We start from the raw sequence: 24,175 nt of genomic DNA, 5'->3' as shown, positions 1-24,175 counted from the left end.
TAGCTTATTATACCAGTCTTTTACTATGTTAAGTCCTAGGATAAACCAGAAACATTTAGGAAGTGTCAGCACCAGCATTTACACACCTAGTCACTACTTCTAGTTAATTGGTGATCAGTTAACTCGAGGCAAGAGAGAGACACACTGAGTCAACACTTACTATGACTTTCCAGAAGTGCTTTTTGTTGGTCTTTCTTCCCGAACTCTTGGATTTCAGCGGGGAACCGAGTTAGAATTCTCAAATAAGAGCAGCAGTAGCCCACCTTTGATATTTCCAGTCTCTTTCTCCTAATGAAATATTCAGAAAAGGAATTTTTTCCTGTGTCAGACCAGCTGAATCAATGTACTGTATCATGGAGAACATCTTTTAAAACATAAGAGAACTTCCCTTTCTATGGAAGTAAGTTAAAAGCTCAATTTTGTTATTTGTCATTAATAATTTCCCACTTGAAATGATTGTATACTTCTTGACCTTGAAATGGTGTTAAAACCAGACTCTTCTGTGTTGTTCTCATGACTTTTTTACTAAAATAATAAATGCCAGATGCACAGTATATTTTTGCATTTGTTATGGTTGGGTATTAAAAGACAGTTGCAATTAGGAGATTGGGCAAGTATTAGGGTACTATGTAAGATCCAAAAGTTAAAATGAGGTTTCAGAAAGTAGTCCAAACTCTCCAGTTTTAATGCTTACCACGGGTTCTCCTCTCATAATAAAAACCAGGCTATACTCTCTTTTGCACAGTCTTCCTGGCAGTGGGTTTCAACAGCACTTCAGCAGCGGAGGACTGTATCGTATCCCATTTTGCAGAAGATGAAAGCAAGGTGCAGAAAATCACATTATTTTTCCCCAAGGTCATCTGTTAAAGGAGGGGCAAAGATAAACTCATTATCACTCTCATGAAGTATTACAATGATACATTTCTCAGAATTCCCAATGTTGCCTTTCCCTGTGTAAAAGTTAGTTACGAAGAAATTCTTAATAACAGCAGGTTGTGTCAAGCATTTTTCCTTTTTGATAGTAGAATGTAACCATTGCTTAGTCCTCTTTGTTCTTTATAAAGTAATTTTTTAAACCACAGGCATAGGTCAGGTACAGGGGGAAAGTCCCTCCAGTTTTAGATCATTGGCAAGGATATGGGAAGTACTGCATGTTTCACTTGCTGTATATCATTGAAAATACGGAGGACTTCACAGCAGAAGTGAATGTTTTAGATTTGCACACGTTTGTGAGAATGTTAATACCATGTTGTGGGAATAGCACTGAGTTCCCTGTTATCATGCAAGCAATTGCTAACTGTAGACCTCTGACTTTGTAATTTGTTCTTTATGGACTAGCCTGCAGCCAATAAGCAAAATCAATAGTCTTTGCTGAAAAGTAAGCAAGTGCCAGTGTGTTATGTGACAGGTGAAGATACATGTGCTTACCAGGGGTCAGAGGGCCACATCAAATTTCTCTCTGACTTCTTTTCAAAAAGCTAAATCCATTTAGGGAGCATTCGTCATTGGAAAATGTTGCAGTGGGGAATTAGACAGGCTTCTGCTCTTCTTTTCTCATTTAACGATGTTTGTTTTCAACAGTCTGTTCAATAATGTCACTGAGAAGAAATTATGTGAGAAGAATAAAGTGCTTATAGTCTATTTATTTATTCATTCATTTCTGTAGAATAACACTAGCTGTTGTGTTCTCATGTTTATTAATGCTATTGTGGCAGTCCAAATATTTGTTTGTTCTCATTTTCCTTTGGAAAAAATGTGTGGAACAGATTACTTACTGTTTAAGCCTAAGGTGAAGGTTACACAGCTCCTAGCATCTTACCTATTCTATAAGCTTTTGTTTCCTATCCTCAATTGCAGCATCTAACTATATGCCATAATTCTAATACTGCACAGAGTTTGGGAAGTCTCTTCCAAGTGGAACAGCCAGGATTGAGGCCACTCAGAAGTCTGCTAGAAAATACAACACCAGCAGCCTAAATGTGTGCTGCTAGCGTGTGATAAAACAGGCTGTTTGTGGTGTATGCAACTGATGCAGTTCCCTCTTTTGCATCAAATGCTGAATGTATTTCAGTGTTCTGAGGTCCACAGAAATCACTGTTCAAACCAGCCCTCATCTCTCAATGTAGCAGACTATAATGAAAGACAGAAAGGGAAAGGAAAAAATCCAGCAGAGGAGTTTTATCTGAAATCCTGAAGTGGCTTAGGCTCATAAGCTACCTAAGAAAAGGACTTTCAGTATTTGGAAGTTAAAGTTATAGTGTCTCTTAATATTTAAGTGCTCAAGTTATGTTGTTTCAAAAACTTTCAGTCTAATAGCAAAAATGATAGAAGGCTTAATGCCATTGTTTGCTTCTTATTGAATGTAGTTGCTCCATTTAATAGCCTGGACTGCTGCCACAGTACCATCATATACACATGTGCAGGAAAAACAAACAGTTACCACACAGGTTCAATCAGATTAAAGGTTCCCTGTGTGAGAGCTGAATACCAAAAACCAGATAGGCACGTTAGATTTCTCTTGTGTCCTTTTTGATTTTAACATGCATAATAAATGTCTCTTAATTTTGCTACCTAGCTTTCTACATAGCTGGGGTTTCTTTTGCTGCTGACTGCACAAATCATTACCATAATACTTTCTCTCAGTTGAGCACTGCTTTTGAAGATGCTGAATGACACTTGATGCTTCCAGAAAGCTGTAGCTGAAGCCCTTCAATCTGGGTACTGCCAAGCTTCATGCTTCCCCTTGATCACAGTTTCAGGATTCACAGGCTGCTTTCGACACCATGTTATATCTAGTGAATGTTCCAGTGTTCAGTAAGACAAATTTCTAAAGTGATTCACAGGCTCTCTCAGCCACCAACAGTAAGAAATGAGGAAAGCTCACTTTCATCATCTTCAAACAAGACTGTTGCCATCTTAGCCTTTAGCTACAAAACATTAAAATAACACATTTAGCTCGAACACCTGTAAGCTCCACAAACTTCTATATCACTGAATTCAGTTACTGCATCTTTTTCCTACGCTACTTCAGTTTGTCAAGAAATAATTCTCTTCTTGACAGCAAGTGCTGGTAGGCAACTGGGAAAAATAAAAAGGGGCAGGATCCAGATCTTATAGTTGATTCTCTCTCAGGGAATGGGTCTGTGAGCAGACTACAAACCAACCAAGAACCTGCCTTTCCGTTTAAGGAGTTGTAAAAATAAACTTATAATGGAATTTTACAGTTTGTGAAACTAAAAGATAAACCTTCCTATCCTCTGCTTCCCTTCATAGTGTAACACAGTTGCTGTTCTGCAGTGACAAGATGAGATAAAACTAAAGTGACTGGAGACATCCCCTGAGCTCGAGGCTGCAGAGGGTTGAGGTTAAGCTTGAGGTTTGCCTGCTCAGATGCTTTTCTTTCTTTTATTTTTTTATTGGGCCTTAAACCTTTCCCACACTAAATAGACACACTTTTATAGGCTTTTTCTTCACAATTGGCAAGGTTTGCAGCCTTATATGAAAAACTCTTCTTGCTGATTCAGACTAAGTGCTTCTTTGTTGCTACTAGTCCCTCTGTCCCTTGAATAGTGCTGCATGCTAGTGCTTGGCCCTGCTCCCTTGCTGGGCTTACACTGAAGCTTTGGGGTCTAAACTGGTTTGAACTTCATATCCTGGATCTGGTTTTGGTCACTTGAATATATCTATTGATCTTATTGTGTGATGCTCTGGTCTGTGCCGCTACATCTTTCCGGCTCTCATTACTGCTTTGCTACGGCACCATCATTTGTCCGGGTAGATGCAGCATTCAGAATGAAATGGAAAGTCTAGTTTACCCAGAAGTCTCTTTCTTTTAACTTCCCCAGAACCCTATCATTTATTATCTTGTCTTTTTCTTGCTTTTTAGTCTTGCAAATATCAAAAGAAATTATCAGAAAAATTAGTCTGGTGCTTGTCTCTTCCTATTTCATCAACAACACACAACGTATACCATTTAAAATAACAACCCCTATCACTTTTGTGATGGCCCTGCTACGCATTCGGTGTGACACATGCAAAAGGAGAGCAGTGGAAGAGGCCAGCAGCTCATGTTCTAGTAGATAACAAAGGTTTGAACATGCATCCTCCTTGGCAGTGGTCTCCAAAACTGTGATCTTTTGAGGTTTTAATTTTGAGGGCTATCCAGATCATGTCACCAAAATATCTTCTTTCTACCCAGCTCATCAGCTGCAAGAAGTTCTTTTTTCAGTATCTTCATTCTGGACACATTGGAATCAAAGAAAGTCTTCTTTAGAGGAATACTTCATTGCAGTTTTGTTATCCTTTCTTTCTCAGTGTGTCACTATGCAAAATGTGATGGGTTGTACGTGCTTGCAAGATCAACTACAGAAAAATGTATCTTATTCTTAAATTAAGCCTTGTTCTCTAAGGGAATCAAATGAACCTGTCTATAAATCAACAGCATCTGTGTGAGAAAAAATCATCTTCCATATTCTTACCTATTGTCCTTCATTTACATTTGCCAGTTTGCTTTCGTTTAAGCCACCTTAAAGCATAATTGATATTCTCCAATTTTTTTAATGGTACTGCATCATATATGTATGTCACCCTTGTCATTATTTCTCTCCTTTTCAAAATTACTGTGAAGATTACCTGCTTTATGTGCATGTTCTTGTAGTGTGTGGAATTGTGATAAATGAGAATGCTAAGACGATAATGATAACAAAATATTCATATCTATATAAAGCCTTGAGAAGAACAGAAGCAAATTCTAAAATAGTTTACACAACTGATTCTTACCTTAATAATTTAGAAATAGTTTACAGAAATAATGGAAAATAAGGAACTTGCAATATTTCTGTGATCAGTGTCTATCCACGACATAAAATTATTCCTGCTGAACTTAGTGGATTTTGGAAAAGGGTCTTGGAGTGGCAGAAAAGAAACTAGAATGAGACCTATGATCAATAAAAATTCAGGAGACCATGTTTAACTGTTTCTTAACTGTTTTGTTAAAGATTTCTTTTCTGGCAATCATAAATGGGACAAATTTATTCAATTAATTTTGCTTTTTCAGTTTCTAATAGTAAGTAACAGGTTGACAATTCATTATTCGAGATTCCTCCTAGAGCACGTGCTGCAGCTAATACCTTTATTCATAAACAGAACACTCTTTGAATCGAACATATTTTTGCTAAAGCAGGCCTCTGGCTTGCAGTTCTTCACTGGTAGTTCATTACAAATGCTTATTATTCAAAACTCCTTTGTAATGGGATATCCAAAACTCTGTGATTGGTGACCATAAATATTCCTACTGATATAACCATTCTAACTGATTCTTAAGCCTATCAAGGCTTAAGTTGTCTGTGGGTATACACTGGTAAAGCTTGCTTTGCCTTAAGGTGGCTATTTTGCAGTGCTTCTTACCAGAAAAAAAGGTTTTTAAAACTATTTATGATAAAGGGAGGTCTGCATGATTAGAGTGCAATTCAAGTCAATTGACTTCAGAAAAAATGAACTCGTGTATTAGATTGTCTTTGCATAAATAACTTTTCTTTACAGAAAAAATGAGGTTAGGCTGCCAATTGGATCAAAAATACATTAAAATGAATTATAATTCAAGTAGATTTCCAGTGTTAAAAAGAATGAAATGACTAGTAGTGAACAAGGTTCTCCTAATAAAAAGTGTTATATCTGACGAGCTCTCCAGATAAGTTCTACTGTTTTCTGCAAAGCAGCAATATTCACTTCATTTTTTATCTCTAAACAGGCTGAAAAAAAGGTATCAATGTTACTTAGCTGCAATGCAAATAAATATTCATAACGATGGCACATGCATAGCTAATTGAACAGGTTTTGTTAATATTATACTAGATATTCATGGACATGTGCCTTTTTCTATAATGAAAATACTGCCTAAGGCTAACTTTGTTTTTCTTGTCAAGAACAATTTATGTGCTTTCATTTAAATGAATATAAACTTCTATTCTCATGACAAAGTAATTCACCATTAATTTGAGTAAAGAATTTCTTTATTCCCTTTGTGGTGCTTTTCTATTGGAAAAGAAAAATCTAAATGTATCTATCTCAGAAATTTTCTCTATGCATTCTGTGTCTTTTCTGTAATAACAGACATAAATGTGCAGGGATTTCAGTGGTTACTTGCTAGCTAAATATGGGATACGGGCACATAAGATTTTATAGAAAATTAATTTAAAAAGATCTTTCTTGAAATAAAAGATTCTTTCATGGTGTCTTAAATTTTGCACACACAATTTAGGAATATATACATTAAAAACACTGCCCTTTTCTTTATTTCCTTTTTTAATTCTTGTTTTCTTATTTGTAGTCGAAATTCTGGTCCTCAAGAATGCTTTGAAAGGTGAAGAGAGCTAAAGTAAGGTAAAGGCAGATATGACAAATGTAACTGAAAAAACATAACATGGATGGAGATATTAGCTGCTGAGAAACAGATGAGGGTTTTTAGCTCCCCTTTATCAGGTAGCAAAGTATACATTCCCTCTTCCATGGGACTCTTATTTCCTCCTTTTCTTATCTGTTTATGCGTTCTTTTCATTTAAATTTCAGTGATGTTATTTAGAGGTAACAAATGGTGCTAAGCACTGATTTAACTAATGAATTAATCCAGATGGCAAATTAAGGCTGTCTAGTAAATAGAATATAACTCTTTCTATTAGAACAGTGAACCTGAGGCTACACTGCTGCCTGCAACATCTAGGTTGTGGGCTACCTATGATTGTTTCACAAAGTGACTAAATTGCAGTTCTTGGCAATGATCTTTTAATCAAATGCTGATATACACCCTTCAGTTCAAGCCCTTAAAGGGGGACAAGGGAAATACAGAAAAAGCAGGTAAACATTAAGTGTTACTGGAAATGGTGGATCCAAGGCTATATAGTAAGGAACTTCTTGACTTATTTTAAAAATCCTTTCAGTGTTATAAATTAGTACTTAAAAAAATCACATATTTGGCTTTCAGGAGTGATAAGGTCTATATAGTGTTTTTTCAGGTAATTATAACTCAAGGCATTATATATTCTCATTATGCAGACCTGCAGTGACTCCTCATTGTGTTCTGTTGGATTTGGGAGCCTTTTTCTAACCATAAGAAATTAGTTAATGGTGAAATCTGTTCAATCACAGCCATATCACTCTGAGTGAGGGAGGTGACATGCTCTTTGCGATGCACAGCCTTACCTCATGCTGGACTTGAGATGGTGTCTCAGAGTAAACAAGCTACCTTTGTTCTTCTGCTACTGACATCATTTAGACCATTCAGACATTAATTAATTTGGAAAGCTAGAAAGGGAGAGGTTTTCCCATTGGGAAGGGGCTATCTAATGTGATTGGTATCGCCCATGGCTTGTGTTGCCTTTCCTTAAAGTTCAGAGAAGCTATTTTAGGTTAAACATATGCTGCATCCTGAAAACCTGCAGTGTCTGCAAACATCTGAGTGTACAGGATTTAAGTATGATACTGAGTTTAGGAGGAGAACAATGATAAGACCAAATTGGGGTAGATTTTGGGTTGCCAGATCTTTAGAAAAGCTCTCTGATCTCTGGACAAAAATGACTGACTTGCTTGTGGCCTGCTATTTTTCTTGCAAAACCAAAACCAAATCTGGATGGCAGGTAGCATGAAAAACTCTCTCTGAAAAAGACAATAAGAAAATCAGAAGATTGTTATCAAATTAATTTAAGAAAAGGACATTTAATTTTTTACTTGGCACTTGTCTCAACTAGTTTCCTAACCATACTTACAGGGGTTTTTTTTTCCATGTAAAATCATTGTAGATAGAAAGAGTGGGATTTTAAATAATTCTTAAAGATCATTATCCACCCATGCAGGAGTAATATGGCTTGAAAACAAACAACCCAACAATGACTTAAAACACTGAAAGGCTTGGGTTTCTTTCTTTTTGGGGTTGGTTTGTTTGGGGGGGAGGATTTGTTTCAGTTTGTTTTTTTCCTTGTTTCAATATGAGCAAATGCAGCAGAACTTCCTAAGTAGCTTCAAAAATGAGAGGATTCTCTAAATGCTGCTGGCTTGTGAAGTGAGGAGGGGACCTGGAGGGAATTAGACGTAAACTACAATGAATGATTGAAGCATCTTCACATTTCTGTTCCTTTCCCATTCTTGTTCATGCACTGCTTTGACAAAGTCTAATCCTGAGAATGACTTTTGGCTGCTGTACCCTGAATGTCACCACATCCCTTCACCCAAGGGAGTTTTCTTGTTTGGTTGTGTTTTGTTTTGTGTTTTTAACAACATTTCCTGTTGTGTCCAGGTTTTTAACTTCATTTTTTTCATAGTAAAATATATTCCTTCCTGAGTTTAGGTTTATCCTTTTACCAATCCATAGCTTAACAGATCTGGGACCTGCATGAGGTGGCTGGAATATACCCTGAGTCAGCATGGACCATCCAGGAACGGTCTGAACCAACACCAAGCATCCTCAGTGCCTCCAGCCAAGAGCAGTCCTGCCATGGGAGCCAGCTCCAGTTAGGGACAGCAGCAAACAGAACCCTTCTCATGGCCAGCATTTCCTCCCGAAGGTTTCACCCACCCAACAGAAAACTGTGCAGGTGCCAGTTGTGTAATAGTGCCACCTGGTGATTTTTAACATCACCAGTGGGTACCTTTAGAGTGCTCTGGCCAACTTCAGCTCCCTTTATGTTCACAGGAGTTGACTTGATGCGGAAGTGTTTGGGTCCCTATAGGATACTCTTGGAAATACTGGCTCCTTTGTTTTCCATACATTTTAAGCATCAATTCTTTCTCCTACTCTTAGCCAGTATTGCCCTTTGTGTCTTTTGGCTTCCAGTCTAGCAAGTGGTATAATTGCACTGGACTAATTGTATTTAGATGGGTAGTTAAACAAACAAAGGAACAAGCAGAAAAAGGGGCTGACTCAGCTTCTTCAAGGCCAGATCATGCCCTGAAGATCTCCAGGAATGCTGAATGCTTTGTAAATAACACCAGGTAGTGATAAGAAACAATAACTCTGTAAAATCCTTAATTGAGTCAGATTTCATGTCATTGCTCTGCTCTGTGTATGCTTACAGAGGTAAGTATTCCACAAGAATTACTGCATTTTCAGACTAGTGAAGGGATATTAGCAAAATGAGAATGTATACTTCTTCCAAATCAATGGTCATATTTCTCAATTCAAGTTGCTGAACTATTCAGACTGTCTAAAACAATACAGATTTTTACCATATATAGCGTGTAAAATCATGTTTTGTAGCTTAATGTAAAACAAAAACTTTATCAGTAAATCCTCTTCTGATATTGCTACATCTTACTGCCTGCCCAAACTATTCCTGTAAAAGCTATTTAAATGCTGCTTGATAGAGATACTGTATGTTTGGCAGAGAAGCTTTTTACTCTCAGCAAGCAGAAATGTGTTTTTGTGTAATGTATCAGGAAAATATTGTGCATACAGCAAATGCAGGTCAGTCTCATATTATACAGGATAAAAAGTTGAATCAGTGTGCACTGCTGCATCCTTCGCCAAAAGAAGTGTTGCAATTGGTTGTTGACCTTGCTAATAGCTGAGAACTGAATTTGATTCTTCCTGTAGCTACTCTCTTCCACAGAGTCAAGCATATTGTGAAGAAGTAGATTTGCAAATGGATTACATTCTTTTTGTTACAATGCACTAGGTGGTTTTAGTTTTACTTGTTGCGTGGTTCCATGCAGTAACAAAACCTGCAGATCCTCTGACACTCCTGTCATTGGATATGAAAGATCTGAAGTAGGAATCTTATAAAGATGTATTCTTATTGTGCTTTTAGTATTCCCAGATTTCACTACTATTAATATTCCTTAAAAGGGAAAGCAATATAGAAGCCATATCTGGAAAGCCATACATATGTTCATCTGATATTGGCTTCATGGGTAACCACACCACATCTTTTCACAGATCTGCTTTCCACCTGATAAATGAGAACAAGGAGGCCAGTCTCCTTTAACATTGTGCACAGGGACTTGCTGGTGCAAATCTCATATCTTTTAGCTTCAGTTAATTTAGTTAATTTAGCAAAGCAAAAAGTATGGGACGACATAATTTCTATTTTCCTATTACAAGGCTGCCAATAGTCATGGCAAGCGACAAAGAGGAGAGTGGATCTGACTCTCCTGTTTCTGTGAAACTCCCGACCCACCTATGTGGACAGAGGTGTTTTATGGAGCTTTGCTTGTTCATGGCCTTCCCTGGTCCTTAAGAAAAGGAAAACTTGTTTCTTTGCATCTTGGCAAAAGTAGGAAATACTCAGTGTTTTGCTTGTTTACTGAATCCCACTGCAAACAGATTAATAGCTGAAGTCTAATTCATCACCTCAGACCACATTAAAAGTGCTATACAATCATGTCATTTAATGATGTCTTTTATGGTCACAATAAGATAGTTATAATGAGAGACTTAAACTTTCATGTTTCTTAATTAAAGACATTTTCTAAACTAGTTGTAACCTGCATTTGGCCTTATGATGCCTCCCAGAATAACAATGATCTACCAGTTAATACGTAAGGGCTCGTGACTGATTGTTGCTCCTCTTCTTCTGCATATTAAGTAGTTTCATTAATTAATATTCAGCTTGCTTGCTTCTTGCACACAGGACATCATCTTTGCACTAGGTTCCCAGTAGACAAAAGAATAATTGTAGTTTAAATGAAAAGCTTTAGAGATCCCTTTGAGTGAGGTGTTAAGATTACAAATATGAAAAAAAGAGTTCAGGGGCTAAAGAAATTGAAGAGTCTCTTTATTGCAACAAAAATGTGGCTTTAACTGGTTTGGTTTGAAAAGTCAAGCTGCCTATTATCTATAAGAATAACTTAGATGTATTGTTTGGAGGCTTATTAGGATAGAAACTGCAACCAACTGTTTAAAATCTACACCTTCAGGTATTTCAGCACATCTACGTTCCCACTCTTTTCACTTTTTTTTTCCAGAATAACATTATATTTTTAGGACTGGTTTTGACATAGATCTCTCATTGTGTTACTTACTTGATGCACACTCATATGAATTCTGATTTAACTGGTTTCCAGTTTGCACAAATGAGATCAAAGTTTCCAATTCAAATCTGTATCTTAATGAGCTGAAGACTAAAATGCTGTACACAACGACTTCTGTGGCTTTCAACTAACAGTGTTGCCAGGATGAACTATCAGATGGCAAAAGCAGTTTAGCTTGATAACTCCACAGAAATCCTGAAAATCAGAAAACACAGCAGCTCATTACGGTGCTACAGTTAATATTGAGTGCAAGTATGTCTTTATTTTGGAAACATTGATTCTACAGACATTTTCTTTAATGAATGTCATTAATTGCTACAGAAATAACATTCTAATGCTATACAGTGTTGCAAGTAAAAATTATAAGTAAATATGATTTTGTGTGTGTGTGAGAGAAACTAACCCACAGTATACATGTATTTATCCTGTATTCAGAAATCCTCAAACTACTAGAGAATTCATCACCACATCCCTACATTGTGGTCTGACCCTATTTTCAGTCTCTTATAAAAGCAAATAAAAATACATACATTACAAAATTCACCCCACCAGACACTTAAAGTTTAGGTGCCTGCGCAGCCTGCAAAGCAGATCTGTTCTGCAGCTGCACATTAGTTTATTTTTAAGGTAGCTCCCTTGTCATGGGATCAGGAATTATTTTGTTGTTCATTTGCTTGTGCCTTCTTTTTTTTTTTTCCTTTTTTCTTTTTCTAACAATAAGTCTCCCTTTGGGATATGTCACTTGAAGCTTGTGTTTGTCATGCTCCTGGTGCAGGGGAAAAAAACACACACTAAATTCAATCTTTAAATTAAGCTGTAACCAAGCTTGTATATTCATTAGAGGAGAAAAATTCTCTTCTGAGAAGTTCAAATTGTTTATTGATTTTCATTTCTGTGTTCAAGTGAAGCTTGAGTAAGTCTGTCTCGCTGCAGTCCCTCTGGGGCAACACTGCCAACAAGTGCATCACATTTCAACCCAAGTGAGCAGTTAGCAACAAAAATCTGAGAATTCCTTTAATATTAATAAACAGTTAGAGGGTGAGATTTCCAGTTCAATATAGCTGATTCTTTTGCAAAAGGAATAACAGGCTTGAATTGCAGGCTATAAATGACAATCTTCTTGAAGAGCCTTAAAGTAAAATCAGGTGAGTGGAAAGCGCAATTAGTAGCATGCTGTTCGGGGAGTGGGAGGAGGGGGCAAATATGGAGAGAAGGGGCTGCTGCTACATTCTTCTAAATTTTTATAATATCATATTGACCTGATTCTGTTCAACTGTAATCACCTTATGAGTCTCTTGGCAAGGATCAAAACACACACAATAGTAGTTACAGACACTTAACATCTCTCTTTTTAGTCTCTTCTTAAGAATGTGTTAAAACAAACAAAAAAGGAAGAGAGCAACTGCTAACTGCTTAGAGGAGCCTAGAGCCTGCCTTGGAGGCGGGCTGAGTGACTGAGTCTTGGGTTTTGTAGTACTGCTGTCTCTTGCAAACCATTTAAATATTGCACTGCCTAGTAACATGTGCAGACCTATTAGTCTTCAGTTTCTCAAGGTTGATTTCAATTAAGAAATCTAATTAAATGAATTTGAGTTTATTAAACGCATTGCCAGATTTTCACCAGGATGGAGTTTTTTTACCCCTTTCCTCTCCAAGTTTGTATGTAGGTAGGAAGAGGGTTTTCTTCCAAATAAGACAAGTTTACATGTTCTAGTGTCGTCACTGGTTAGGAACACTTGGTCAACAATGTGCAGTAAGACAGTAAAGATAATTCTAGTTTCTCTTCCTAAAGATAAACAAGAAAGCACCATTTCACGCCAAACAGAGAAACATATTAACCCAAATACATAGAAGATCCCCTCTCGTAAAGACTAGTCATAGGGCAAAATTATCAATAAAACACTTGAAAATATTCCACATCGAAATTACCAGCCAGGTCCTTGAATAATTCAGGAGTTACTAGATGATGTAAGAAACAAGATTAAAAGTGGGGGAAATAATCTATTATCTGGGCATCTATTACACTGTGCAGGAAAGAAAGGCAAAGACTGGAGCTTCTCTTTGAGTAAGGTATCATAAGTATCATTGGACATCTATTTCATCATCATTCCTGCAGGCAGTTTGATTAATGAAAAACTGGAAAAAAATCCAGCTTTATCCTCCCCTCTTAATTCAACTTGTTATAAAACTCTTTCTCTGACATTGTTACATCTGCTTTGATTGGTTCCCTCCACTGTTGCCTTGCACAACATGCCTCAGCACACCCAGCTTTGGGCTGCCTAAACTGCAACTAGGGCTCATACTCCTGTGGTTATCCACCGCTTTTCTTCCCTCTCCCACTTCCCGTCATAGGCTGTGTGTATAAGTGGAGCCCGTGAAGCAACCCTTGACCGCTGTAACAAACAGGTCAGCACGGAGGGAATTAAGAGACTTTTTTAAAATATGGTCTGTGTGTTCAAAGTTACATAATTTCAGAGCATTCTGTGCCTTTTTTTTTTCCTCCTGAGATTCATGTTGCATGTAGAATGTGAGGGTGTGAAACACTCATTTCAAATGGGTGTTGATTAAAACATAATGGGAAAGTCATCTATTTCTGAAAGCTCTATTTTGGACAAGATTTATTAAAAAAAAATAAAATAAGATTCTAAAACTTGCTCTGAAGATTAATTTTTTTTAAGAAGGGAATTTTGAAAATGCCTGAGTGATGACTTAATTACTGAATGATTTTAAGTGCCAAGTGATGTCTTTTAATTCCATTTAATTTTTTCAGCTAAATTATTTAGGCACTTTTCAAAACCCTTAACTCCCCATTGTTAATGTATCAGCCAGAAGAAAAAGCAGCTGGGCTGTTAGTACCGACAAACTGCTAAACAGCCCATTCCCATGGAGACAGAGGCTCAGATTACAAGTGGAAGGAGATTCCCTCCTTCCCTTTATCCCAATCCTCCCTTTTACCCCAGCAGACAGACTTTGGCTGCCCATTGTCTTAAGGTTCTGTCTAGCTCCAACGGGGTTATTTCTTCATCTGCTATCTTTGTTTCTTATTGACCTTGTGCTTAATTCTTTCTCATTGCTTTTTTCATGGATTAAATGAGGAAAAGACACGGCCGGCTCTTGCTGGTGGTGCTATAACTACTGCTGACTATGGTGAGGTTTATCTCTATTTAATCTTTGGAGCTGTTCTATTATATAAATATATACATATATGTGTGCGCATAAATGTTTCTTGGAACAGACTGTTGAAAATGCATCTCCTACAGCGGAAGTATTTGTCAGAATATTTGTTAAAATGAAGAGCTGTGTATACACAAGAGGTTAGCTGGGCTAATAGTTAGGTGCTTATGGCTTCCAACCAGCTTTGCCAAGGACCTCAGCTGGGTCTTGCATGTTCCAGAAAATATTCCATATGTGGAATGTGAACAGCTCTGAAATAGCAAAACTACAACTGCAGGAGCTGAAAAGGGAAAGGGAATGTTGGTTCCCTCATCAGCCATTTGGGAACTTAAAAATTCCTTCAGTTAAAATGTTATCCATAACATTTATAGGTCACCATGTATTCTTATGGTGGTAGCATCTCGCTTTCCAGTTCAAAACAAACTGCATTCTGCTGGAGAATTTCCACAATAGGGCCACTTAGTGTCACAATGACTGACTGATCAAATGAATCGGCAAATCCAAAAGTGAAGGAAAGATAGACCTGAAATGAGACTTTGTGTGCGTCCTCTATCTAGCAGGCAAAATAAAAAGTGTCACTGAGAAGCTGCTGGTTGCTAAATGTCATTGCTTTAACCGTGTTGGTTATAATACACTGGGCTCTGTGTTTCTCTGATCCTTCTATAAATTGTCTGTGCTTTGATGTTTCTGACTTACTCTAGATCATTCAGGTCTCTTGTTGCACCTCTTTGTTAATCTGCTGTAAATACTGATGTCTGAATTTAAAATAACACTATATGAACAAAGACTCCAATAACACTGCTGCTTGTATGCACATAGGTTTTGAAAGTCCATGCACAACGATGCAGTATTGCAAAGTAATAGTTCACCAAGCCTGAGATGTCCTGAAGACACAAAATTCACCAAAGGGTTTTAAGAGAATTATGAGCTGGAAAGAATAATCTGGATTGTAATCTCCATGCACTTCCTTAATTTTAATCTGCCTGTCTTGCTTAATTTTTCTCATGGAACAAAATGTTGAGTGACATTTTGGACTCTTTTGGTTTGCCACACACCAGAATTAGTCTGCCAAGCTAGCATATAGCTGAAGGAAAAAATAGAATTTCTTGAAATGGCAGGGTGGTTTCGGTGGTGGATTGCCTGTTTAAAGGAGTTCATCCAACGTAGGAGGTAGAATATCATAGAATTGTTTGAGTTGGGAGGGACCTTAAAGCTCATCCAGTTCCAGGTCCCCCTGCCACGGGTGGTGACACCTCACACCAGAGCAGGTTGCTCCAAGTCCCGTCCAACCTGGCTTTGAACACTGCCAGGAATGGGGCAGCCACAGCTTCTTCTGGGCAACCTGTGCCAGCACCTCAGCACCCTCACAGTAAATAAATCCTTCCTTTAATCTAAATCTACCCTCCTTCATCTTAAGTCCTTTCACTTAATGCAAGGATTGATTCAACCACATTAGTTGCATGCATGGCGGTTGCCAAACTGCTTTTCTTTACATAAATGAAAATATTTATAGAAGTTACTTCTTTTCCCCTTGAGTCCTACAGAGAAAAATGCTATCTCCATCCACTGCGAGCAATGGCTTAGGTCCCACCAGCCCATCACACTCTGTGGTGAATCTTGGTGAAAGTGTGGTCTTCCTCACAGGTCTCTGTCTCTGCTTTTCCCTTAAAAGCCATTGGCTGCCATTAACTGGACACTTCCAAATACCTCCAAATTCCTACAGCATCTGGTCCATCAGCCAGATGCCATAGATGCTAATTTGTGCTGGAGAGAACCCCAAATCCAAGTATTATTGCTTAAGGACAAATTTTAGGTTTTTTCCTTCTTTCATTGTACTTTTTCCTTATGTTATGCTTTTTGGCCACATAACACTTAACTGCTCTGAGTAACCTAGAGATGTGCAAAACATATCAACCTTCACTCCATAGCACTTTGTTGCATGTTGTCAATCAACTAGATGCATGACTAGTGAGCAATATATAAGACATCTGGGTTTTTCTGTTGAATTGTGTGTTAAAAAATATCTAGGTTCCTGTTGTTTCATCTTGTTCTGATTTTAGATTAATAACAAATGGATTTTGATTATTTAGTGTAACATAAAGTTTGCACTTTCATGTTGAAGGGAAATATTTGTGTGACCGTGTCTTCTCCAGGATAGTGGTCTTTCGAAAGACCTTATTGAAAGACAGAAGACAAAAGGGGGAAGGAGGAAGATTCTGCTAAAAGGTCCTCTCTGTATTTCAGTAACTGGTTTCCAGATCCCCATTTTCAAAGAACATCAGCTCTCTTTTATCAGCTATTACTCCTTTTTCAGGGCTTTCACATGCAGATGTTGGTTTGTGGGGTTCTGTAAGTTCATTCTCTTAGAATATTTAATGTCTTCTCCAAAACTTCTGTTCCCTTCAATGTATTGTCATCTGTCCTAGTAAAGTTGCATGCTTATCTTTACTCACCCTCCTCATCATCCTTGAATGTGTACATGATGGTGATACTATCAAAGCAGTTTTTCTTTGGTGCAAAGCAAAGCACTGCACAATTCCCCATCTGCTGCCGGGTGTGTGAGGGCTTAATTGTCATTAAAGAGGTCTGATTTATTTTTCAGAAATCAGTTTTCATAATAGTCTGACAGCCAAAAATCCATTTTATCATACCCTGAAAGCTCTTGGGCCTAATACTTGCTTATTTCCATGAAAGATCCCTGATTTACACCCAAAGAGGTGAAAGGAATCAGAATAACCAGTGTGTAATGTCTTTAATATTGGGAAGGTACCAGGCATCTAGTTTCATCAATCCAATTCTGCCAGGCAACTACCTTAGAAGGAACTTTAAAAAAAGATATGATTCTTGGAATCAAAGTCACCTTAGATCAGATGAAACAGGCAAGGACATAAATTTTAAGTTAATGTTTTGCAAAGAAGCTTGTTTAGTCACTTAGTATCAGAGGCTTCTACTTACTCTGGATATAAGTTTTTCAATCTTTCAGTCAGTTCATACATTACTACTTCTATTAGTACAAAAATCTGCCATATGTTTTTACAGTGAGCATGTTAATCTGAACACTGACCTTCACAGCATTGTCACTGGCTATGCTCAAAGCTGACTTTGTGGGAAGCTTTTTCATTGGTGTTGTCAAAAACCTTCAATAATTAAAGTTACTATCACACATGTACATTTTTTTCCCCTTTTCTTGTAATAAAAGAAGTCTCCTCTAGAGCAAACAAAAAGAGAAAAAATTAATTGATCTGACACTTGAGCTGAGAAGACATACTTTAAGGAATACCACTTAAAGGAAAAGGAAGTTTGGAGTCTCAAATAATTAAAATGAGAATTTGTCCAAGCAAATGAAGGTATTATCTTTCAATATACTACTCTTTGTAGACTTGTGATGTCTTTCCATATACCTTAGATTGCTGGACCTTATTTCTAAAGCAGCAGGATTAAGCTCAGAGTACCTTTTTCAATGACAAAGGCAACAAAAATACAATTAAAATATGCAGTTTTATTCAGGACGTGTGTGGTGTAAAGAACTTTATTTCCACTTCAGCCTGCACATGCTTGTTTGTTTCATGCTGTAAATCTTCTGTAGATTTGGATGCTATACAGGGAATTTCTCATCTACATCTTCAAAGTTAGGTTGCCAATTACCAATGCCTCAATCCTGATACAGCTGTTCTATGAAAGCAACCAAAACATTGCCTAAGGAAATTATATGAACATGGGAGAATATATTCCAATAAATTAGTAAACACTTAAGAAAATGCTGGAGGGGGAGAAAACACACAAAACCAAAAGCACCCTCTGCTTTGGTAATGAATTAATAACTAATGAAAGGATTAAACCATCGTTCTTCAAGCTTTTTTTTGAGTATTCTCTTTTAGCCTAACTGGTAGCACTTCTCATTCAGAAAATGAAGATCCTAAGATACAGAGGTTGAGATAATATGTGCTATCTGTGTACAAGTCATGTTGTTCTAGCAGTTATTCTTACATAGAAGATACGTACATTCTTGTTTATTTTAGTGGTTTGAAGTCCTTAGTGTCCAGCGGGCAGCAGAGCATATTTCAAGGCCTCCAAAACTTTTTATAAAGGCAGAATAAGTCAACAATATTTTACTACTTTTTTTTTTTTTTAATCTAAGCTTGCATTTTTTTGAGTACTATAAAATCCCTTGGGATTTTTTGCCAATTAGAAACTACAGGATAAAGTCTTTAGCAAAGTATCTATCATAACCTGTCTTTATCTTTGCTCACAAGTTCCTTTGCAAGCAATGAAGAAGCCATAACAATATACTTTAACAATAGTGAATATCATCTGTGATTATATAAATGAATAAGACAGGTTAGGCATATGAAACAAGATCACTCCATCAGTTTGTGGTGTTCCCATAAAAGGAATGGAGAAGGCAAACATTTGTAGGAAGGGAAGTTTCACCCTCAGAATAAATATGTTTGGTGGAGAGAAACAAGTGTGAGGAGATGTGCACACCTGATACTGAAGAAAAGCCAGTTCAGGCTTTATACACTGGAGAAACTGTTCAAGAGCTGCTCAGCTCATCCATGTTAAAAAATATTACCCCCATAATCCTGCCAAGGACAGTGAGACCTATTGTAGTTGACTGAATAAACACTGGTCATTCGAGTTTAAGTGTCATAGGAGCAGCAGTAATTTATGCACCTGATTTTTCTAGCACATCCAAAACATTTCTTTTCAAAAAGCAAGCCAGGTTCTTGAACAACATAACTTGGTATGGCTAACTAAAGCAAATGGCTCCATTCCAGGCTTTCTGAGCTGTTTGTCTTGCCCACCGTGCATCACGTTGCCTATTCACATGAGTTGTTCACTTTTAATTTTGCCTGAGATTCTGGCATGGTTCTGTCTGCCAATTTTCACAATCATGGCAGAGATTTGTTTCATTTTGAATAAGACTGGCTTAAAAAAGTACTAGTCTAAACTTACATGAAAAGCTGCAATGCGTAAGAGGGTCACCAAGGGCAGGACAGAGCCCTTAGTCTGGACAGGATTTATTGTGATTAGGCAAGCTTATGCCAGTCACCATCATTATCAGGAATTTTGTGGGTCAGGAACCAAAAAGAGATTGACCATATGGATGTGAACCTAATGGATTTGTATTTTAATAAACAGGGCAGGCTGACATAAAAACAAACTTTATTGCTGTTGTTGTAAAAAAAGTACAAAGAAACCTTGTGATAAAGTATCTCGTGTTGGCTCGTAAGGCTCAGCAAAACAAGAGGAGTCATAAAAAATGCATGTTGGGTTGCAGAGGTGGAAAGGTGATTCTGGCTGAAAAGGCATCAAACCAAGAGCCAGCATGTCAGGTCTATGTCAGTACATCCACAAGAGTTGTGTGGGAGAGCTGAGCCCAGTAATGATGGGTCCCAGCTGTAAAACCTGCCTATCTAGGACTGTGGAAAATGTGTGCGTGACATTGCTTTTGCAAACTCTCTACTAGTCTGATCCTGGCTAGTCCTGGCCCTGAAAGCCACCAGATTAAGAAAGCAGCATTAGAGTGCTTCTGCTGCTCATCTATGCACTCTGGGTACCAGCACCTAACCCTGTATAATGAATCATCTGCACTATAACAGCAATGGCAGTTTAAATGAACCCTGTTCACAACTGCTTCCCTCATTGCCTCACTTAAGCCTATCCAACTATTTTTTGTGGTCACACTGTAAACCATATAAAGAAAAAGATATACTTTTAAAACCAAAATCTTTTACTTTGATTATTTGTTGTTTCCACAGAGCAGAGGGTTGAATCGGTTCAGACAAGAAGGTATATGGAAAAGGAGTAAGTGATGCAAGAGGACTGAAAAATCTCTTTGTCACCAAAGAAAGTAGAGTCTGGATCCAGAATTATTAACCCAGCAAATACCTGCCACCTGCAGCTATACTGGACCAGGGCAAGCAAGGTTAGGTCTGTCACAGATGTGAGAGAGATGCAAGGAGCTAATAAAGCCAAGAGCAATAGTTTCTTTCTCCTTCTGTTTCTGAAGATGAGAGGTGAAGGCTCAGCACTTTGCCTTGTGCCTTTTCATTTTGCCCTCTTTTGTTTATGTCCCTTCCCCTTTCTTTAAGGCTGATGACTCCAGCAGAAAGAAAGGGGTGCTTCTACTCTCATAACCACCAATTGCTTTGCTGTAATAGAAAAGCATTAATACACAAAAGATCAATTCCATACAGAAACTGGGGAGACACAGTTTACTCCCCATAGTTTTCCAATCAAATAAATGTGAGAGCATCCACTTATCTAGTCAACCAAACACAGAAAGTTTTCAGAACCTATATAACTGTTAGTGATGACAAAAAGGTTTCACATTATCTACCTCATCCACATTTCCTCAAAGATCAATATAGCTGAGCACGTCTTCTGCATACTTCTGTAAGGAGACAAATATAAAACTTAGTTGCTTCAAATGTATTTAGGAACCAGTCTTTAAATGGAAAAGAAGGTGAAAAAATCTTAAAAAATATCAATACAGTGTTAGAATTGCATTATTTGAAACAAGGATGAATGCGATAGTGCAAAGTCAAAAGGATTTACTCAGCAACTTTCCAGAGGTGATAAATGATCTTTGTTAAAACATGGTTGGCACTATGCATTTTATTAACATGTAAAGTGTTTCAATTTGGTAATTTGAAAATGTCAACGCTGAAATTCCTCAAATGGCTTTGCAGTGAGGGGAGGGAATATTAAAGCCTCATACGAGCTTCACATTGCTAACTTCAGGCAAGTTCAAGCCTCTTGAAGAGCCATAGCTACTTAGCAGAATTGGGATTTCAATGGGTTGCAGTACGATTTCTGCTGATACCCTGCAAGGTGGATTGGTAGAGGTTTAGGACTGGAACTTCTACAGTCTTTGTTTAAAAGCTCTTTTGAGCTCAGGCAAAGTATCTGGTGGCAGAGGAACAGACCTCAAAATAAATAGATTTGGAAGCTTCAGGTGCCACTCATCTCTCTGGAAATGTATCTCTTGTTTCCTGGGTCTTAGCTCTTCCTTCTGCACACAGGGATAGTAATCCATCCCTACCACACTGTGGGTTCTGTGAGCTAGTTGATACCTGTGATTTATTATAGTAGAACAGCAGATACTGCTTTTAGTTCCTGTGCAGTCCTGCACTTCTCCATCTGTTCCACAGTGCTAGTTTCTCTTTTTTCTTCCTCATATTTAATGATTCTTGGGCCTATGTTCATTCACTGCTTTCAAGCTCTTTGTTATAACCTTGATTTGTATTATGAAGCATCTTCTTAGTCTTGCAGTGTTCAGCCCCCACTGAAGAGTTTAAAAGGTGTGCTACACCTAAGCTAGGTTAACTACTGTATCCTCCATGACACACAGCTCAGTTCTGGTTTGGCCAAGTAGAGAGTTTGGGGTACACTAAAGTCTGTAGGACAGCAAGAAAGCCTGGCCCACAGAGGGGAACCAAAACTATGCCATGACGTGTTTTGGTTTTCTCATGAGTAAGCACATGAAGTTGCTCCATTGAAAAATCCTTGATCATTCTTCCCAGGTTACCAAAATAGTGTGGGAGTGCTTTCTAACCTCTGAAATAAATTAATTACTTGAAATAAGATGTGCAGCAACATGGATCTTTAAGAATTTAATGTGTCATTCTTCAAGTTACAAGATATGTGGCCTCTATATTTATGGATGCCCCACTTTTATGATAACGGAGTGATGAGTTAAAAGAGTAAAATATTGTCTATTAACAGAAGAAAATAATTCTTTAGCTATAGGGCCTTTATCTTCATGGCATGGTATGAAAATAACCAATAATATGATTCCTTTATCTTAGAAAGTGAGTTTCAGTAAAGCCAAATGAGGTGTTGGACCCATTTCTGTCCCTCTCTGGTTTATTTTGGTTTTTACAGGTTAAATGTGTCTTACTCCAGGGATAATCCCGTTCTGGACTGTAAACAACAGTGGAGAAACTGACTCCTTATCTTAGTTGTACAACATCTAGCACTACTGTAGTAAAAACAGTTAGTAACTGTAGCATGCATTCTCAGGAACACTCATGCAGTCCAGAACTTCTCAACAAAGAGTGAAATATTAAATCTGAAACTTTTTAATCAACTTTGACTCATTAAAGCAGAAACCCTTCATGACAAGTGAATATAGAGTACACTTGAATATACAGAAGATGTTTGAAACGTTTCAGAACTGAGAGCTATCATGGGTTTGCCATTGCTTTTCATTTCAGTTTGTGAATTCATAGTTACAGAGAACTGAAGAAGAAAGAAAAACTTAGAAAAGAATTTAGAATTATCTAGATGAAACTCTATCACCTGACCAACATGTTTTAAGGGATTGGGGATGTCCTTAGTTCAAGAAATCACTCTTTGTTTTTGATTTATTCCTCATAGGTCTTTTTAAGCTGTATATGTGCAGCATGAAGAACTGTAGTAAAATAAGGCCTCAGCTGAAGTGAGCATACAATATATTGATTTTTAAGAAGAAATCTTTTGATTCTTTTTTTTTCTTCTAAGGAAATGCACTGTTAAGCTTAGTTAAAAGGGAGAGAGGCAAACCAAGGCCTGGGTTGTCTTTAATGCAGCTTTCTGAAGGTGGCTTTATAAAACTGGAAAGCAAAAGCCATTTTAAAGTGATTTGCAAGAAGAGTATATACCTCTATAGAGAAACCTTCATTTGGGTCATTTGGGTTTCTCTCTTTTCCCTGGAAGCAGCTAGTCAAAACTGTCTGTATGCAACAGAAAGATAAAAATTTCAATTAGGTTGAGTGCTGTCATAAGCAGACTACATGAGAAGGTTTGAGATAATATGCATTACATATTGATGTCTATCAGCCCTGAGAACATAGCCATGTTTTATTCCATGCCCCTTTTGTAGGTTTGGCAGCAGTGGCACCCAATAAAGGCCTAATCATATTAATTTATGCCCTTATCAATTATGCATTCAGATTCCCCCGATAGCTTGTCAGTTTTTATTCACTATTTTCTGAAAAATACGCCTATTACAGTTACTGAGCAAATAGGAGGACTGTCAGAAACTGAGATTTAAAGAATATTACTTAAAAGGGGTGGGTTTCTTTAATTTATAAATCTTGTATTATATGTCATGCATTTGTTAGTTTTAAAAGAGGTGACTGCAGGGACAGATGTCACATTAAGGACTTTCTGAAAACAAGGGGAGAAGTCTCCTAAAGAAAGCTCGGTGTTTTATTCAACTTTTCTTGAAAGCAAAGTATCCTGTGGTCTGTAGATGTAGTAAAAACGTATTAGCTTTTTTAGTTTAATGTGAATTTGAGTCTGTGTCTCTCAAATGATGTGCGCCAATGAAGAACTTAACAAAAGTCTTTTCAGCTTGTAAACTGATTTCTGTATGGAAAACAGTATTGTAGCCAGCAGTGTGTTAGTGTCTCTATGCTCTACATTTAGTGCCCATCTTTGGGGTCACCATAAGTGGCAACAGGACAGATAAATGGATGTAGTGTGTGAAGTACATAAGTTGCCCAGTGCAGCAATATCTACAAGGGAGCTGTTGCGTAGTCCGTGCTAGCAACTTAAAAATAACCTAGTCCAGCCTAGCTTATTCAAACATACTATACAGTTTGAATGGGCCTGTAAGAGTGCTTTGTTTAGGGGTAGACAAGCTCTTTGGATGCAAAACTCCCAGATTTCCCCACTTACCACCCTTTGGTTTGCATTGCTGGCCAGTCTCGGAGATGACAGTCAGAACTCATACATGTGGGACTAACCTGGGCAATACAAACTGCAGGGCAAGGCAATGTTTTCCAACCTACCATCGGATGAGATGATGGTAGAGCTGGCCTAGAGACAGGGCAGACTGTCTTTTCTGTCCTTTCCTGTCATACCAGTAAAAAGGACTGAGGTTTATCCCCAGAAGGAGGTCCTGTCTGGATCATAGCCCCCTCAAAGCCAGACCACTTGACTTGTTTTCTCAGGCTTACTATAATGCCAAAAGAAATATATGTAATGAAAC

At 37.7% G+C, this 24,175-nt stretch overlaps 1 protein-coding gene across 3 annotated transcripts in view; it reads right to left on the bottom strand.

Moving 5' to 3' along the window:
- Nucleotides 1-302: 302 nt before the first annotated feature.
- LOC134157283 (uncharacterized) overlaps nt 303-24,175 on the bottom strand; it is a 59,921-nt gene continuing 36,048 nt past the window's right edge. Inside the window, exons 3-6 of one of the 3 annotated variants that reach the window (XM_062606087.1) lie at nt 23,931-24,003; nt 22,842-22,913; nt 11,011-11,214; nt 303-860 (exon numbers count right to left, since the gene is read on the bottom strand). In XM_062606087.1, coding sequence (XP_062462071.1) covers nt 11,143-11,214; nt 22,842-22,913; nt 23,931-24,003 — 217 coding nt within the window. In that variant the 3' untranslated portion in view covers nt 303-860; nt 11,011-11,142. The remainder of the gene's footprint in view (nt 861-11,010; nt 11,215-22,841; nt 22,914-23,930; nt 24,004-24,175) is intronic. The other 2 variants (XR_009962259.1, XR_009962260.1) reach the window with 2 other exon arrangements.

This window comes from Pezoporus occidentalis, unplaced genomic scaffold (genome assembly GCF_034315485.1).
Source record: "Pezoporus occidentalis ecotype Australia unplaced genomic scaffold, CSIRO_AGI_Poc_V1 ctg93, whole genome shotgun sequence".
In the NCBI taxonomy this organism is placed as follows: Eukaryota; Metazoa; Chordata; class Aves; order Psittaciformes; family Psittacidae; genus Pezoporus; species Pezoporus occidentalis.
This window is presented reverse-complemented; position numbering and strand designations above follow the sequence as displayed.